General features: G+C 41.1%; 1 protein-coding gene across 1 annotated transcript in view; it reads left to right on the forward strand.

Annotated features, from left to right (window-relative positions):
• Positions 1 to 17,083, forward strand: part of DNAH9 (dynein axonemal heavy chain 9) — a 722,341-nt gene that overhangs the window by 640,380 nt on the left and 64,878 nt on the right. The window contains exons 62-65 of the mRNA XM_007948048.2: positions 4,329 to 4,456; positions 7,949 to 8,176; positions 14,242 to 14,433; positions 15,557 to 15,748. Of these exons, the coding sequence (XP_007946239.1) occupies positions 4,329 to 4,456; positions 7,949 to 8,176; positions 14,242 to 14,433; positions 15,557 to 15,748 (740 nt within the window). The remainder of the gene's footprint in view (positions 1 to 4,328; positions 4,457 to 7,948; positions 8,177 to 14,241; positions 14,434 to 15,556; positions 15,749 to 17,083) is intronic.

The following is a 17,083-nucleotide window of genomic DNA, read 5'->3' on the forward strand; positions in this document are numbered from 1 at the left end:
ATGAGCAACTGAGGAGCTCCTGAATGTAAATGTTATCCACCTGGGTTATTTTTGTTGGGCGTGGCACAATGCAATGTTATGGGAGGCTCTCTCTCAGGTGCTTAGAGTTCTGATGCTATGATTGGCTAGTTTGGCCACTCTGCCAAGCTCAAAAGGAGGCCTCCTAGAGGAAAAACTCTCTCTCTGACTGCTGGTTGAGGAAGACGTGCTGCCAAAAGAGACACGCGCTCCTGAAAGAGACACGTGCTGCTGAGTAAGATACCGAGGGACATGCACTGCTGGGGGAAAGACTGTGAGAGACTTGGCTGAGAGACGGCAGGCTGGGGAGAGAGACTGAGCAATTTTCCTGAACTCGAATTGTAGCCTGGTGCTTCCCTAATAAACCCCATAGTCTGTGAGTTCTGTGTGACCACTGCAGTGAATTATCGAACCCAGGAGAGAGGTGGTGGTGCTTTGGGAGGAACAGTTGGAGAAAGGGCTAGAGGGAGGCAGCATGTCTGGCCTTGTAGGAATAGGCCTTGGGTTACTGCTGGTAATCCTGTCTTCCTCTTGTAGGGTTAGAGGAGATCAGAAGATGTGGCCTCCTTGTCGTTTTTGCAGGCATATATTTTTCTTAGGCAGGAGGAGTGCTGTGTATTGAGTATGCCCCCCCAAAAAATGTGTTGTCAATATTATCCCCTATACCTATGGTTATAATCCCATTTGGGAATGGATTTTCTTTGTTAATGACACAGCCTTAGTATAGGATGTGTCTGAGTAAATCTTTTTTGGGATATAAAAGGAGAATATTAAAGCAGCACAGCTGGGGGAAGACAGATGCCATACTACACAAAGATCTTCAAGGAACCAAGGAAAAAGGACTTTCTCCTAGAGCCACAGAGAGAAAAAGCCTTCCTCTAGAGCTGATACCCTGAATTGGACTTCTGACCTTCTAAACTGTGAGAAAATATGTTTTTTAAAGACATCTACTTGTGGTATTTGTTAACTGCAACGCTAGATAATTAAGACAAAGAGAGTAAAGTAAACTTCTGTGCCTAGAAAGTGGGGTCTAGCAGGGGCCTTCAAGAAAGAGAAGACTGGGAATCATAGCAGACATCTGGACACACAGGAAGATTACCCGACAACATTGAGGTTAAGAATCATGAACTTGTAGTGGCTCCCAGTCACTATTTTTTTTTTTCTTTTATTAATGCTTATATTAACCCATGTTTGAGATTTACAAAAGTTGGGTGATTCAGAAGTAGAATGGGACAACAGTGTTGAGCATTTTGCAACATCATGGTTCAAATTATGGACTCTTGGGTCCATATCAAATAAGAGAGAGGTAAAGGCAAAGATTAGAAAAACAGTAGAGCCACAGGACTGGATATTTCATATATGAGAATGGAGTAAGACAGTGAACAATCTAGGAGGATCGAAAATTATATTCATGAGCGTATACTAGAGAATAATGTTTCAGACATTGGGCAGTTTTCAGCTATGATAAAGTCATAGGTGCAGCCATAGGGAGTGGATAGCAGAAATGGAATGGTGTTAAGATCTTTGAAGAGAAAGTTGAGGAAGTGGAGGCTGGATGTTGGCTAAGTCATCATAACATTAAAATTTACAAGGATCATGGTGAAACTGGAAGTGCAGAAGACTTTGAACCAAGTGCTAAAGAAGTTAATTGAAAACAAAGAACAAAAAAATAGTAATCTAGCCAGGTGGCATGTCCTTTAAAAGAAGAAAGATTTTTATATAAGCATGGAGAAGAAATAGCCTGCAAGTAGCGAGAGAAGGAATCACTGAGTAGTGCAAATAGTTAAGCACTCAGCTACTAACTAAAAGTTTTGAGGTTCAAGTCCATCCAGAGGCATCTCAGAAGAAAGGCCCAGTGATCTACTTCTGAAAAAACAGCCATTGAAAAGCCTGCAGAACACAGATGGGGTCACCATGAGAATCAACTCAATGACAACTAGATGTTTTTTAACTAGAGAAAGCTAGAAAAATTCTCACTTGCCTCACAGCCCCTTGCTATGGGGAAGTAGGAAGAGAGCCAAAGGAACTGCTGTGTTCTTGGAGAGATCAAAAGTAGAGGAAGCATACTGTGAAGTGGTAAAAGGGGTTTACAGTGGGACGTGGTTCCAAGTGACACCACTATATGGAAAGTTGGAAGGAAGGTCTAATAGGAGTTAGACAGGGAAAGATGAGTTGCAAGTGATGAAGCTGGGGGCATGGGATGCCATAGCACAAAACAGTATAAATGTGAAAACCCAAGAGAACATAAATGACTAGAGGGGTTTAGTGATGACCCAGATGGCCTCAAATTTGCAAATGAAAGGGCTCTGTAATGCTGCCTCTGTGCATCCTGAGGGAGCTCTGGTGGCATAGTGCATAAGGCATTTGACTGCTAACCAGAAGGCTGGTGGTTGAAACCCAGCAGCCACTCCTCGGAAGGAAGGTGTTGGGCAGTCTATTTCCGTAGTGATACAGCCTCGGAAACTGAAAGAGGGGTCACTGTGATTAGATCCGACTCAAGAGCAGTGTGTTGTGTTCCTTGCGTTGTGCATCCTGAGATTCACATGGGATGCAGGCAGTCATCTTTGACTGTGTTCAGTCAGTGCTAATTCCATCAACCCCTCCTTCCTCCTCTCTCACATTCTCCAAGATCCCTTTCAGTATCCTTAGTCCCATAGTCATGCCTCAAGCCTAGACTAATGCAGACTGATCTGAGCCAGTGATGAGCTTTGCCCTCTACTGTCCCTCCAGTCTGTAGTTCTCAAACTAATCTTTATTAAGCACCTCTTTCCCCATAGCCTTTTCTTGCTCATAAAGAAAAGAAATAGTCTATTGTGTGTGTTGGAATGTCACAAAGGCATCTAATAATCAAGGCACCTTTTATCCAAATGTTTTCTCTGGAATAAGTTATCTCCCTGGTTCTAAAGCTGACATCAAATTTATTGCTAGCTAAGATTTATAGAGTTTAATAAAGGTATTTCTTGGATTCATGTCAGTTGAATCTATAATAACTATTCCTCACTACAAAAGTCATCATCTTGCTTTGTCTCACAGAATTCAAAGAGAGTCTGTATATTGTTTTAGTATTTAAAGGAAACATCTAATATTAAGAGTCTTTCCAAAAAGTTTCTTGCACAAGTATCAAATTGAATCTTCAATCTTAGTTCCTCTGAAACCAATTTTGTTTAAATACATATTTTTACTCTTATTTCTCTTTTTAAATTTCCCCTTTTCTCTTGTGTATTTCACCTTCCTAGAAAAATTTCCTGATTATTTCTTTGTGGTATTATATACTTTTATAATACTTTAAATAATATTATATAATTTCTCTAAACTTTATTGGATTGAGCTAATAGTTTATGTCCAAGCAGAACTGATCCTCTGTATTAAAATCATTTCTTTGTGTTAAGTTTTCCTTGGGCTTGGCTAACAAGTAATGAGCATATTACATTGGCTTTGCTTCAGCGATAGGGCTGTGATATTTGTGTTGGTGTGGCCATCCCCTTACTCTATTTCCAGAACTTGTGGAGATACATCCAGCCAAACAGTCACACCTATACAACCAAGCCCATTCTTGTCTTGCCTCTTGCCTTTTCTTCACTCTAATTTATGCAAATTGATGAGAGAAAATGTTTCTGTGTGTTAGGAATAATGAATAATGGGGTAACAGAGTGAATATTATATAAAGTACAGGAAGGCAGAACTACCTGCCCTACTCGCTGCACCTCCCAGTAAAGTTCCAGGGAACATATGATAGATGATAGATGATAGATAGATAGATAGATTGACAGACAGACAAATAGATGATAGATAGCTGCTATCAAGTTGACTGCAACTCATGGCAACCTTACCTACAGCAGAAGAAAACATTGCCCATCCAGCAGCATCCTCACAATCTTTGGCATCTTCGAGTCAGTTATAGATATAAATACATAGAGATATATTCAGAGGACAGAGAAAGCCAGAAGGGACAATATCTGGACCCTAGCTACTCCTGGACCCTTTCACTCTCTAGGATAGTGGCCCAATGCCTGCTCTTCAAATGTGGCCCATACAGAAGAGCACCAGTGCTCCTCCACATATTTGGATATTGTATGAGGGAGGTTTGAAATTATTTGAGTATGGACAACTGCTTCATTATTTGGGAACCCAAAGCTGGAATATATAGCCTTCTGTGAAGGGAAGGAGTCAGTATATATGGCTCTGGGTATAGGTTCAGACACATCTGTGTTTGATGAGTAATATGAAGGAATGCATTTCCTTATGAATATTGAACAACACAGGTCATTGGACACAAGAAATAATAATGACAAGGGCCATACTCCTTTCAGGAAAAAAACTTGGATATACCTTCAACAATCGGAATTTCCACAATGTGTCCTTGGGGCAAGGACAGGAGGTGGTGGCTGAGGCTGCGCTGGACCTAGCTGCCAAGAAAGGTCACTGGGTTATTTTGCAGGTATGCCCTCTCTGTCCTGACCTGGGACATTCTTGACTCCATATTTGTTTGGGCCTCATCCCACAGTGTCTGACTTTTCTGACCACTCAAGTCCTCTCATCTGCCGTTCTTTTCACACCCTTAGCCCTTTCACTTCTTAATCTTCCCTCTTTCCAATTCTTCTCCCACCCTCCCTCATACACAAACACACTAGTAACTCTTCTTCCCCTCACCTGGTCAACCCCTCTGTCTAGTTTAAATAGGTCTCCTTGCAAAGGAGACAGATTCTAACTTTGTTACTTGTTTAGGAAACTGGCACCCAGTTGAAGAACATGACAACTGCATTCTTTCAGTTGCTGATCTCTTCTGTGCCTTTCATGGAACTTTCCTGTGCTGTTTATGTCTGTTGTGTCCCTGTGACATGTTCTTCATTACATATGTGAACAGAATGTGGGAGCAATTGTAGCCTCTTTATTAAGAATTCATGTGGGTTTTGGGGAATCTGGAATACCTGTTACTGGTTATTTCACTGAATATTGTCTTTACAAGAGAAAAAAAAAAGGTTATCCCTCTTCTATCATGGCCTGTAACTTAATCCTTCTGTGTACAACTTGTAGTGATAAGTGTTCTATAACACTTTACAATCACCTCAATTACAATATCTATTATTTTGCTGAAATTATTTATTATATGACTGTACTCTTCATTAAATTTCCTTAGAGAAAGTGATATTCCTATTTACCTCTTAGCACCCATCACAGAGCCTTGTACGTAATAGACCCTCAACAAATGCCTGTCAGGGGAAAGAATCAATGAAGAAATGAATGAAAGAATAAAGGGGAAATCCACTCACTCCCATCCTTTCTCAAAAAAACAAACTAACTCACTGCCATCGAGTTGATTTCAACTCATAGCAACCCTTCCTTGGGTTTCCAAGGCAGTATCACTACAGAAGTAGATTGCCCCATCTTCCTTCCAAGGAGTGGCTGGTGGGTTGAACCACCAGCCTTCTGGTTAGCAGTCAAATGCCTTACTCTTTCATTATAAAGAACATTTTTCTGTCTCCCAATTACTATTGTACCACATCTTGCTATTGGGTCTTCATCCTTAATTATTCCATTATTTATTCTCAGATTAGCTACTAAGGTCTGTCATTCCCTGGGGGTCCTTTTCCAGAAACAGTGAGAATCTCAGAAGAGAAGATGATGACAGCTCAGGTGCTTGCTTCCTCCTAAGTGGGTCAGCACAGGGCTGGGAGGCATGGCCTTCCAATCCTTCTCTGGATTTTTGGTCTGGGAGACATGCCCTTTGGGCACAACTACCACAACCCAGCTGCTCCAGTCAGAAGGTCACAAACTTTCAGGAGACTGTGGTGCTGCCTCCTGAGCCCACTCAGACAGTAAGCAGAGTGTCCCCTCAATGCCTACCAGCTATCAGCAAGCCCACATCTTATGCTGATGTGGTTTCTGAGATCTCTCAAAGATGTTACTCAGAACTCTATTTCCAAGGAAAAATCATTTCTCCTATGAGCACCAAATAAGATGTGTGATTTTCTCCCTGAAGGAAGCATCTGAGTGTTGAATGAATAGATGCCATCTGTCCAAACTGTAAAGTACTGCCCAAAATGAGGGCTCCCTGCTGGGTTTTCTCTCTCCAGGGACTTTTAGACACCATGGTTCTAAGAATTCCCAGAGGTGCTGAACTAGCCGAGTCCAGGATCCTGTCATAGATACTTCCTAGCCTACAAATCTGAAGGATTCTCTGAAAAAGACAAAAACAGAACCGTTAACAAGTTCCCATTTCAAAATTTGGAAACAATTGCATACAATACCTCTTTCAAGAAGATTTTTAATTATATCAATAGGTTAATGGTTCTGAGAATCTTATGGTATAGAAATCTTGTTGAATCCAGTGTTTCCAGATGAGTTGAACACAGACCTTCTTTATGGAGCTAAATATCTTTTACTATCCCTTGGCACACACTTCAGGAAATGCTGTTTGAGGACCCTACTCAGAGTAGTTAGAGGTTTCCTCCTGGAACAGCTGTCTTCTCCTCAGGCCTCTGGGTGTGAGACCAAGGTTCAGACTCTCCCTTCTCCTTTCCTGACTATAGCAGCTGTGGGTCAATTTCCCAAGCCCTACTATGTCCAGGCCTGTAAGTCTAGTGGGTCAGCCTTAAGGATCACTGAATCCTTCCCAGAGTTCTGTCCCCAGCATAAGGTGAAATTCTTGAAGTAAGTAGGGGAACTACTCATTTGTGGGTCACACCACTGCCCACCTAACAGGAGCCCTGGCTGTCCATGCATCCCATGAAACTCTCCACTCCAACAGAATGATTATCAGTGAATTCTTATTTAACAAATTTCCATTTCAACAACTGCTACCAACTCCTATATACCATTCTACAGTATACAAAGCCCTTCAAATCCATTACCTTTGGTTATTTGCAGCAACTCTGTGAAATACATGGGACAAATATTTTGTTATTTATCTTTCTATGGGAGAGAAAACAGCATTCAGAGACCCAGTGACTGTGGTGCAGGTGCTGGGCTCAGTGCTGCTCTGTGTGTTTAAGGCTCTGTGAACCATCATCTTCAAATATTTACCTAGGAGCTTTTATCTTCTCATCATGATGAAAGATATTTCGATGAAGCGAAGTGACTATCCTTATTAAAGTGAAAGGCACATCCTGCAAAGATGTGTTAATAAATTAATGTAGGTTTAGATAGACAGGCAGATAGATAGGAACAAACTGGGGGAAGGAGGGGCCTCAACACCAGATGGAGCAACCAGGGCTTGGAGGAGGGTGCCCTTGTTGATTTTTGAGAACAATAGCTTAGTTTGTGCTGGGAAGATAAGTTTGACAACAATTAGCAGAATGGTTTGAAGAGGGGGAGATGCAAGTCAGGGAAGCTAGCTAGGCAGTGCTTTTCAAATTTTAATGTGTATAAGCATCTCTGGAGTATCTTATTAAAATGTGCTGATTCAGTAAGTCTGGAGGCTAAAATTCTGTATTTCTAACCAGCTCCTATGTAATGTCAGCATTTCTGGTCCCTTGGCCCCACTTATAAGTATCAAGAGTTCAGTATTCAAAGTGTCCAGTAATGGGGTTCTGAATTTGAAATGTAATAATGTGTGTTAGAGCTTTGGTTCTCAAAGAGTAGTCCATGACCAGCAATATCAGTATCATCTGGGAACTTGTTAGAAATGCAAATTACAGCCCCCACCCTAGGCATAGTGTGGGCTAGCAATGTGTGTTTTAATAAGCCCTCCAGGTGAATCTCATGCACAGTCAAGTTTGAGAACACTGCTAGAGTTAGGATATCAAGGGATAGGATTCAAAAGTAGGATACTAGGGAGATCCCCATTACTGGGAATCCCGAGGCTAATGTTAAATGACTTATTTCAAGGTCAGGTCCCTCCTTAGCTGCCTTCCTGATAATTGTTTACTGCAAAGAGGATTAATCAGATGCCTGGATTGGGGGTCTGGGGGTGTTCCTTCCTTCCTACCAGAACATTCACCTGGTGGCCAAGTGGCTCAGCACCCTGGAGAAGAAGCTAGAGGAGCACAGTGAGAACAGCCACCCAAAGTTCAGAGTCTTCATCAGCGCAGAGCCTGCACCTACCACTGAGGGACACATCATACCCCAGGGCATCCTGGAGAACTCCATTAAGATCACCAATGAGCCTCCCACTGGCATGCATGCTAACCTGCACAAAGCCCTGGACAACTTCACTCAGGTAATGCCCTGGGAGGGAAGGAGGAAGACCACTCACCTCACAAGAGCTGATTCAAACTAGGTGGTAGAAAGTATGCAACTAGAGGTAGTGGTCAGATTCTGGCTGAACCACACATCCCAGACAGGTCATCTGTGGAACTTAAGATGGGTTGTCTTATTAAAGGTCAACTGCTCCAGCTACCCAAATATAAGCCACCAGTACCATGGGCTTTTGGGACCAAGTTTAACTTAAAGGCAATTGGCAGAGTTTTAGCAGTTTTGACTAGGACATAACATGGGAGTTGAGTAGTCCAACTTGGAGAAGGAAACTTCTACAAAGATGTGAGAAGCTAAACTTGCCCAATCTCTTCCTTTTCCCACTCCCCTTCCCAAATAAATTCCAAAATCCACATAACATCTATGAAAAAAGAATGGAGGAACATTACCAGGACATTCAGGATATCTTAGCTTTTGATTTTTGTTAAGAAATGTCCTGACCTTGGCAACATGGGGCAGAGGGCACACTGCTCTCCTTTCTTTTCTTTCTTTTTTCCTAATCCATCTTGATTTAACTCCTAGGTGCTCTACACCAGAGATAAAAACTTTTAAATTACCTAGATTTCATATTCTACATATGGGCAAACATGAATTTCTTTTTAATGCATTTTATTGAAATATAATTTATGTACAGTGAAATACACAAAACTAAAGTGACAGGGGTCAATGATTTTTTTTTTTTTTTTTTTTTTTTTCAGTGTTCTTCCCCTCCCCTCCCATCCCAGGTAACTAACAAAGAAAGTTCCCTTCCATATACAAACTTTTCCTTAACTTCTTACAATAATGAACTAATACTATATCTGTCCTTCTGTGATTGACTTCTTTCACTCAGCACAATGTCCTCCAAGTTCATCCATGTTAGGCAGTGTTTTGCAGATTCTACATTATTCTTTAGGGTTGCATAGTATTCCATTGTGTGTGTGTACCACAGTTTGGTTATCCATTCTTCTGTTGATGGGCACCTAGATTGTTTCCATCTTTTGGCTATTGTAAATAGTGCTGTGATGAACATAGGTGTGCATATATCTGTTCCTGTCCTGGCTCTCTTTAGGATATATACCAAGTAATGGGATTGCTGGGTCAAATGCTATTTCTAATTCCTGCTTTTTAAGGAATTGCCATACTGTTTTCCACAGTGGTTGCATCATTTGATAGTCCCACCAGCAGTGTATGAGAGTCCTAATCTCTCCACATTCTCACCGGCATTTGTTATTTTCTGTCTTGTTGAACTTTGCCATTAGCACTGGGGTGAGATGGTATCTCATTGTTGTTTTGATTTACATCTCTCTGATGGCCATTGATTGTGACCATCTCTTCATGTATGTGCTGGACACCTGAATATCCTCCTTGGTGAAGTGCTTATTCATGTCCTCTACCTATTTTTCAATTGGATTATTAATTCCTTTGCTGTTGAGGTGTGGGAGTTTTCTACAAATCTTAGAGATAAGTCCCTTGCCAGATATGCAATTATAGACAAGTATAAATTTGCTGCTGTCATTTTGTTTTGTGTTTTTTCATGGTGTTGATTTCTTTGTTCCATATAATTTTCTGTGCTGAGCTCATTTTGTTTATGAATCATGTTATCACTTCCTTCTTGCTATTGTTTTATATTTGTGCTGGTCCTATTTTTTATTTTGATGTGAAGGTTTATCATTTTTCTTTGAGGTTATCCTGTGATTGATAATTTCTTCTCAAGTTTAGAACAGTCCATTCTATCTTGTAGTTGTCTTGACTTGAAGTTCTGTAACAATGCAGTTTTTTTCCTCTTTTTGGTTTGTAGTTGTCTTCATTTGTCAGTTGATGTCTCTGGTTCCCTGTTTACAATCTTGTAGGCTTATTTACTTTGCATACTTCTATAACTGAGTTGGTTTCTGGGTTATGTCATCATGTGTGTTAATGGTCAGTTGTTGTTTGTGGTTGTTTCTTCTTTGTCCAGAGGACTCCTTTAGCATCTCTTGTAAGGTTGGTCTGGTTTTTAACAAATTCCCTTAATTTCTGCTTATCTGGAAATGTCCTAATTTTACTATCATATTTGAAGGACAATTTTACTGTATACATAATTCTTGGTTGGAAATTTTTTTCTTTCAGGGTTTTATATATACCATCCCATGTCTTCTCGCCTGCATGGTTTCTGCCAAGAAATCCGAGCTTAGTTTTATTGGTTGTCCCTTTTAGGTAACTTTTTGTTTTTCCTGTGCTGCTTTCAGGATTCTTTCTTTGTCTTTGGTTTTGGTGAATTTGATGATGATATGTCTCAGTGATTTTCTTTTGGGATCTATCCTGTTTGGGGTTCATTGAAGTTCCTGGAATGGATATATTCCCATCTTTCATCATACAGCAAAATTCTCTTTCAACAAATCTCCAACAATTTTCTCTGTGGTTTTGTCTCTTCCTGTTCTGGAATTCTGATTACATGTAGGTTATTCCTTTTGATGGTATCCCACATGAACCTTAGGCTTTCTTCATTTTGTTTTGATCCTTTTTCTGACTGTTCCCTTTCCAAAGAAGTATTCAGGTATTTACCTTCAATCTCACTAATTCTGTCTTCCACTGATTTAATTTTACTCCTTTGCCCATTCAATGAGTTATCTATTTCTGAAAATTTAGTATGAATCTTCTGGATTTCTGTCTGTAGATTTTGTATTATTTTTTAATTTTTCATTTATTTTGTCATTTTGTTCTTGTATTGTCTTTTGAAATTGTTCTAGGGTTTTCTGTGTTTTCCTCAATTTTTTCAATGTTTTCCTTGATCTGTCTCTCAATCCATTTAAGGTACCTAAATATAATTCTTTTGAATTCCTTATCAAGGAGTTCCAATGCTGTGTCTTCCTCAGGGATATGTTTTGGGTCTGTAACCTGGTCCCTTGTTTCTCCTACTTTATCATGCTTCTTCGTGTGGACTGTGATGCTTTGTTGCTCTGAGGCATTGTGATGTTTCTGTGTTTATATTTAGTTGGTGATTGTAAGTTGAAGTGACCTGCCCACGATTTGTTTTCTTTGTATGTTATCTATGTAAGCAGGGTACTGTGCTGTGCTCCTCTATTAGGTAGGTGGCAGCACTTATACACTCACCACGTGTCTCCTTTCCTGTTGTCTGCCTCCCATATGTCCCTGCCGTCCTTGGCAAATGGAGCCTATTCTTAGGTCCCTGGAATCTGAATCACAAACATACATTCTTAACTTTTAAATCTATAGCTTTCTTTAAAGGAAGCTATAGCTGGGTCCAAGGAAAGGCATTAAGTTAGTAAAATACACTGCCATTGACTGGATTCCAACTCATAGCGACCCCTTAGGGTAGAGTAGAACTGTTCTATAGGGTTTTCAAAGCTATAAATCTTTATAGAAACAGACTGCCTCAATTTTCTCCCATGGAGTGACTGGTGGGTTTGTTGCCAACTTTTTTTTGGTTAGCAGCCAAATGCTTTAACTACTGTACCACCAGAGCTCCTATAGTCTAGTGCAAGCTATTTCTGACACCAAGGAACCTTCCCTTAAAAGTAGTGGGATGCAGTTAGCTCTAATTGAGAGATCCAGTGGCAGACCATTCTCACTTTTTCTGCCTTGAGGGACTCAGCCAGAGCCAGGGAGGAGGGAAGCACGCGGCTGGTATATTAGCTCTTCTGATAATGAATATTAAGCCTCACTAGGATTATTATTATCCATTGTCACACCTGGCTGCATCTTCTCAACCTCCCCATGGGTTCTTGGGCTCATCTCCCACAAGCCTGATGCCCATTTAGGATTATCCTCTTTTGTCCTTTTTCTAAGACTCCCACGCAAGTAGAAAATGCATCCTAAGAGAAGTTGGGGTTTCCTGGTTATTCTGTCACCATCACAGTTGGAGTTTTTGTTTTGTTGTGTTATGTGAGGGTATTATTATTATTATTATTATTATTATTATTTGTGTTTTTGGTTTTGGTTCGTTTTGCCATTTAGGACCATCTTCAGTAAGTCTTCTGAGAAACAAGGATAGACTTAGGAGAATATTCATTGTTTACAATAATTTTAAATGCCCCCTTCTGCTTTTACCGGTGTCTTGGAACAGAGACAAATATAATATCCCCTGTACACTCTGTTTCATCAGAGCCCTATCTTAATCATTTAAGGGACAATAGCAGAACTGAACTTCTCTCATCCTTCCTTCCATGATAGCGGGACTTTGGGAATGATTATTTTATTCTGACTTGTATTTAAGGGTACTACTGTCAGCCATTTCTAGCAGCTTAATGTGTTATTTCTTGTGTTTGTGCTTAGAGGCACTTTTTAGCAGGATCCAATTTTTTCAAATGTGTAAGAAGTAACAGATGAAGCCTTTTACATGTCTACAGAGAATGGCTTTATCCAGAATGCCGTTATTAAATTCTTACTTGTACAAGGCAGTGACCTTGTACACTGTGCTACCTCCGACCTTCTGGAAACTGTGCTTTTATGGCAAACATGGTACTCCATGAAGGCTCTGAAGTGGCCCCTACATGTCCAGAGAGAGAATGGAGACTGAGTTCCCCTGTGGGCAAAGTCTACATACTAACTCCTAGGAAAAAAAAAAAAAAACAGGACTATGTGAAATCCAAGTTGTGTAAGCTTTGAAAGTGCTTCAGCTGCAATAGCTTGCTCTTTCTGAACAGAGAAGGTCTCACCCAGAGGAAATAAAATGACTTTTTAAAAAACAACCTTAATTTTACTATTATTTTTAATTTAAGTCTGTTTTATTGGTTAATTTCTTATTAAATATTTTCCCATTCTGCCCAATGGAAGTTTCTTTCAGTCCTCATGTTATGAGTCAGAAAGTCATTGAGAACTTCAGTGTGTTTATTGATTTTTTAAAAAAATTAATTGTGGTAAATAGATATGAAACAAAATATATGCTGTTCCAAGATTCTTCGCATGTACAATTCAGTGACATTACTCATGTTCATCATGTTGTTTCACCATCACCATTATTCATTCCCAGATATTTCCATCACCCTTAATTGCTCAGTGTCCCTAAGCAATAAGTCCTCCTTTTCTCCCTCCTGCCAACTCTTCACAACCACTAATGAACTTTGATCCCAAAGAATCCAGGTGTTCCTGTCCTGCTTGTTGTTGTTGTTATTTGCCTTCGAGTTGGCCCCGACTCATAGCGACCCCTCCTTGGGTTTCCGAGGCAGTTATCACTATGGAAGTAGGATTGCCCAACCTTCCTTCCGAGGAGTGGCTGGTGGGTCTGTCCTGCTAGTCCTTCAAAATGAAGACTTTCACCCCCTCCACTGAAACTACCATTCCCCCGTTAAAATCTACCAATCAAACCTCCACTGCTTTTCTCTAAGCTATCTCTTCCTTCTACTTCTTTCCACTATCCCTTCTTTAAACCCCTCTTTGAGAGACACATCTTTCCACCTTCCTTCCATTCTGTATCCATTGCCCCTTAGTGTTTTTGTTTTCTTAGCCTCATCCTCCAAGCACCCCTACTCAGTTTCTGTGCAGCAGTTGCAGGGAGGGATGGGGGTGTAGGGCAGAGCACTGCTTTTCTTCCTGTATGCTGGTTCTCATCCTTTCCCTCATTTCAGCAGCTCCCTCAGAAGATGAGCTAGGAGTTCCACAGATACAGAGGTAGTAATTACACCTGCTGGGATCCATGCTGGGCAAGAAAAGCATGGCAGGAGGGGAAGAAATTCAAGATGATATTGTAGGAGTCCCCGTGCCCCAGTGCAAAGTAATATTAATATGACAAACCTGACATTCGCATGGTTCGCTACTCTGTTTTCCATAGGCTGTGCTTGGAACTTGATTGCAATAGTTTGTATGCAAACTTCACTGGTAAACCAAACTTTAACCCAAAGTCTAAACTAAAATCCAACCCCTCTATATTCCCCTCAAGCCTTGACCTCATACCTAGCCATGTGTAATTTGTAATCTCAGTGTAGCTCAAACCCTAACCAGCATATACAATAACTTTTTATCCAATACAATTCCTAGTCATAACCCACACCCTAGCCTGCCCTGGGTAACAGAATCTGGGTGCTAACACTGGAAGAAATGTATTCCTTTCAGGACACTCTGGAGATGTGCTCCCGGGAGGTGGAGTTCAAGAGCATCCTCTTTGCTCTTTGTTACTTTCATGCGGTGGTGGCAGAAAGACGAAAATTTGGGCCCCAGGGATGGAACCACTCTTACCCTTTCAACACTGGGGACCTTACCATCTCTGTGAATGTGCTGTACAACTTCCTGGAGGCCAATGCAAAGGTAAAAGAAGTAGGCATCCAGGGCCCAGTCAGTAGGGGTGTAGGTGCTCTTCTGAAAAGGGCACCTCTTAGGATAATAGAAAAGAAGGTGAATGAACATTGGGGAAAGTCTACATCCCATAAAAATGGAATTGAGAAAGTGCAAATTTAACCAAGTGGCCTACCCTAGGACCAGCCAGTACCATGATGAGGTGAGAGCTAAGCAAGCTGACAAAATCAAACAAAGGCCTAATGCCCTTGATGTCACAGAGAATTTGTTCCAGGGCCCACTAGACCACTGCTTTCTGTGTGCAGCATTGAAAGTGGCTGTGGATTGGCAGGAAGGGACTCCAGACTCATTGTAAAGAAGTCCCAATTTAACTACCCAAGGAGGCAGAACTCATCCAAAAGCTGAGGCTCCTTACATAGGTATTATTCTGCCAGTGATGATGAAGAGGATGTATTATTGTTACCCCTATCTCTTTTATTCTCTGATATCTTCATTTAAAAAAAAAAAAAAACTTACACTAACAATTGATACTCTTCAAGGGTCTTCTAGTTCATGGACTAACCACAGTATCTTCAAGGCCAACAACCTCTTCCTGGTGGGAAAAATAAATCAGGGAGGGGGCCCTGAGCAATCCCTCTACCTCTAGTTCCAGGGTCCTGGAAGGTCCCCCTCCCCACAACACTGTTCCTTCACTGGCTATGCTGCCACAAGGCTTCCCCAAGTGGCTTGCCAATGAGCTTTGCATCCTTTATTTCATTTCTCTGAACTTTCAAAAGGGGTAATTAATTAAGCAAATGGCAGAAAGTTAGAAAAGTGCTCTGGTCCTTGCTTTCCTCCCTTTGACATTCACCGATTTAAAGGTATGGTAGGCAATTCCTGACTTCATTGTCACAGCTGGTCATCATGAAAGTGAGGCTGGCATCTTGTCTGTCATCACCATTTGATATAATTATTCAACAGTTCAGAGAGTTCCCCAAAAATACCTGACTCTGATGGGCACTGGATGTCCCCAGATGAATATGATATTGTTCTCAGTCTCTAAAAGTAGACTACCTTGTGGCTTGTGTTCTGCCTACACACCAGGCCAGCCCTAATGCCCAGGTACAGGTCTTTCTTTCTTTTCCCCACCTCTCAGGTCCCCTATGATGATTTGCGATACCTCTTTGGTGAGATTATGTATGGAGGCCATATCACTGATGACTGGGACAGAAGACTCTGCAAAACCTACCTGGAGGAATTCATCAAACCACAAATGTTAGAAGGAGAATTATCCTTGGCCCCAGGTTTTCCACTGCCAGGCAACATGGACTACAATGGTTATCATGAGGTAGGCTTTGGTCCCTCCCTTATGATGGCATGATGGTACCCATATATGACCTGGCTATTCCTTCAGTGTTGTCCTCTACCACTGGGCATACTGAAACCCTAGAGTAAACAGTTCATGTTGGACTGGGGATGCTCATGCTGGGCTGGAGACTCTTATGCTGGAAAGGGGACATTCATGTTGACTAAGGATGTTCATACTGAACATGGGATGCTTATGCTGGGCTGGGGATACTTATACTGGAAAGCAGACACTCATGCTGGACTAAGGATTCTCATGTTGGGCTGGGGACTCCTTTGCTGGACAGAGGATATTCATGCTGGATTAAGGAAGTTCATGCTGGACAGGGGATGCTCATGCTGGACTATGGATATTCATGCTAGTCTGGGAATGCTTATGCTGGACAGCTCTCATGGACCTCAGCCAGAGGCCAAGGGTGAATAGCTTAAAGAGCTGAGCTTACATCAGATTTGGTTCTCAGTCCATATTTGCCCTGTTCAACTTGAGAGCTATAGGATTTCTAGCTTCAAATCAATAATAAGTTTGAGCCTCAAGAGATCTTTTTATTCTTGATGTTTGGTTTAATACTACTTTATTGCTCTTTTCTACAAATAACATTGGGGGCACTTACTTAGTTGCTAGCATTCAGGATATTGATAAAAGCATCAGAAGCAAAATGTCAAGTAAGAACTTTGCCATCTTTTGATGTTCTAAATATCTTCAGAGGGACATAATTGCATAGTCTGATCACTCACCACTCCTATTCCATGTTGGTTGCTATTCACACATGCACACATTCCCACATACATCCAAAAATAAAAACCAAACTCACTGCCATCGAGTTGGATCCAACTCACAGCGACCCCTCCTTGGGTTTCCAAGGCAGTATCACTATGGAAGTAGATTGCCCAACCTTCCTTCTGAGGAGTGCCTGGTGGGTTTGAACCCCCAGCCTTCTGGTTAGCAGTCAAATGCCTCAGGCACTACATAGGCCAAAAAAAAAAAGAAAAAAAGAAAATTTCATGTAGCATTTTCTTCCTTTTACTTTGGTTTTTCTTTTTACTATTAATACTTTGGCTACTTCTTTGCCTTCTTCAAATTGTTTCCAATTTGTGTGAAAAATGCCATTAAACGATAATTTTAAAAAAAAGTGGAGAAGGTCCAAGATGGCAGCATACTCAGATGCCTCTGAGCACCCTCCATATAAAAAATATCTCAAAAAAAGTGAATGAGGCGGGGGAAGATGGCGGACTAGGCAGAAGGATTGCACAGACCCTCTTCAACAAAGAAAAGGGAAACCAATTAACACAGACACAGAAGATAATCTTGGACCCCTGA

This window comes from Orycteropus afer, unplaced genomic scaffold, assembly GCF_000298275.1.
Source record: "Orycteropus afer afer isolate SDZICR_OR568_19922 unplaced genomic scaffold, OryAfe1.0 scaffold00199, whole genome shotgun sequence".
NCBI lineage: Eukaryota > Metazoa > Chordata > Mammalia > Tubulidentata > Orycteropodidae > Orycteropus > Orycteropus afer.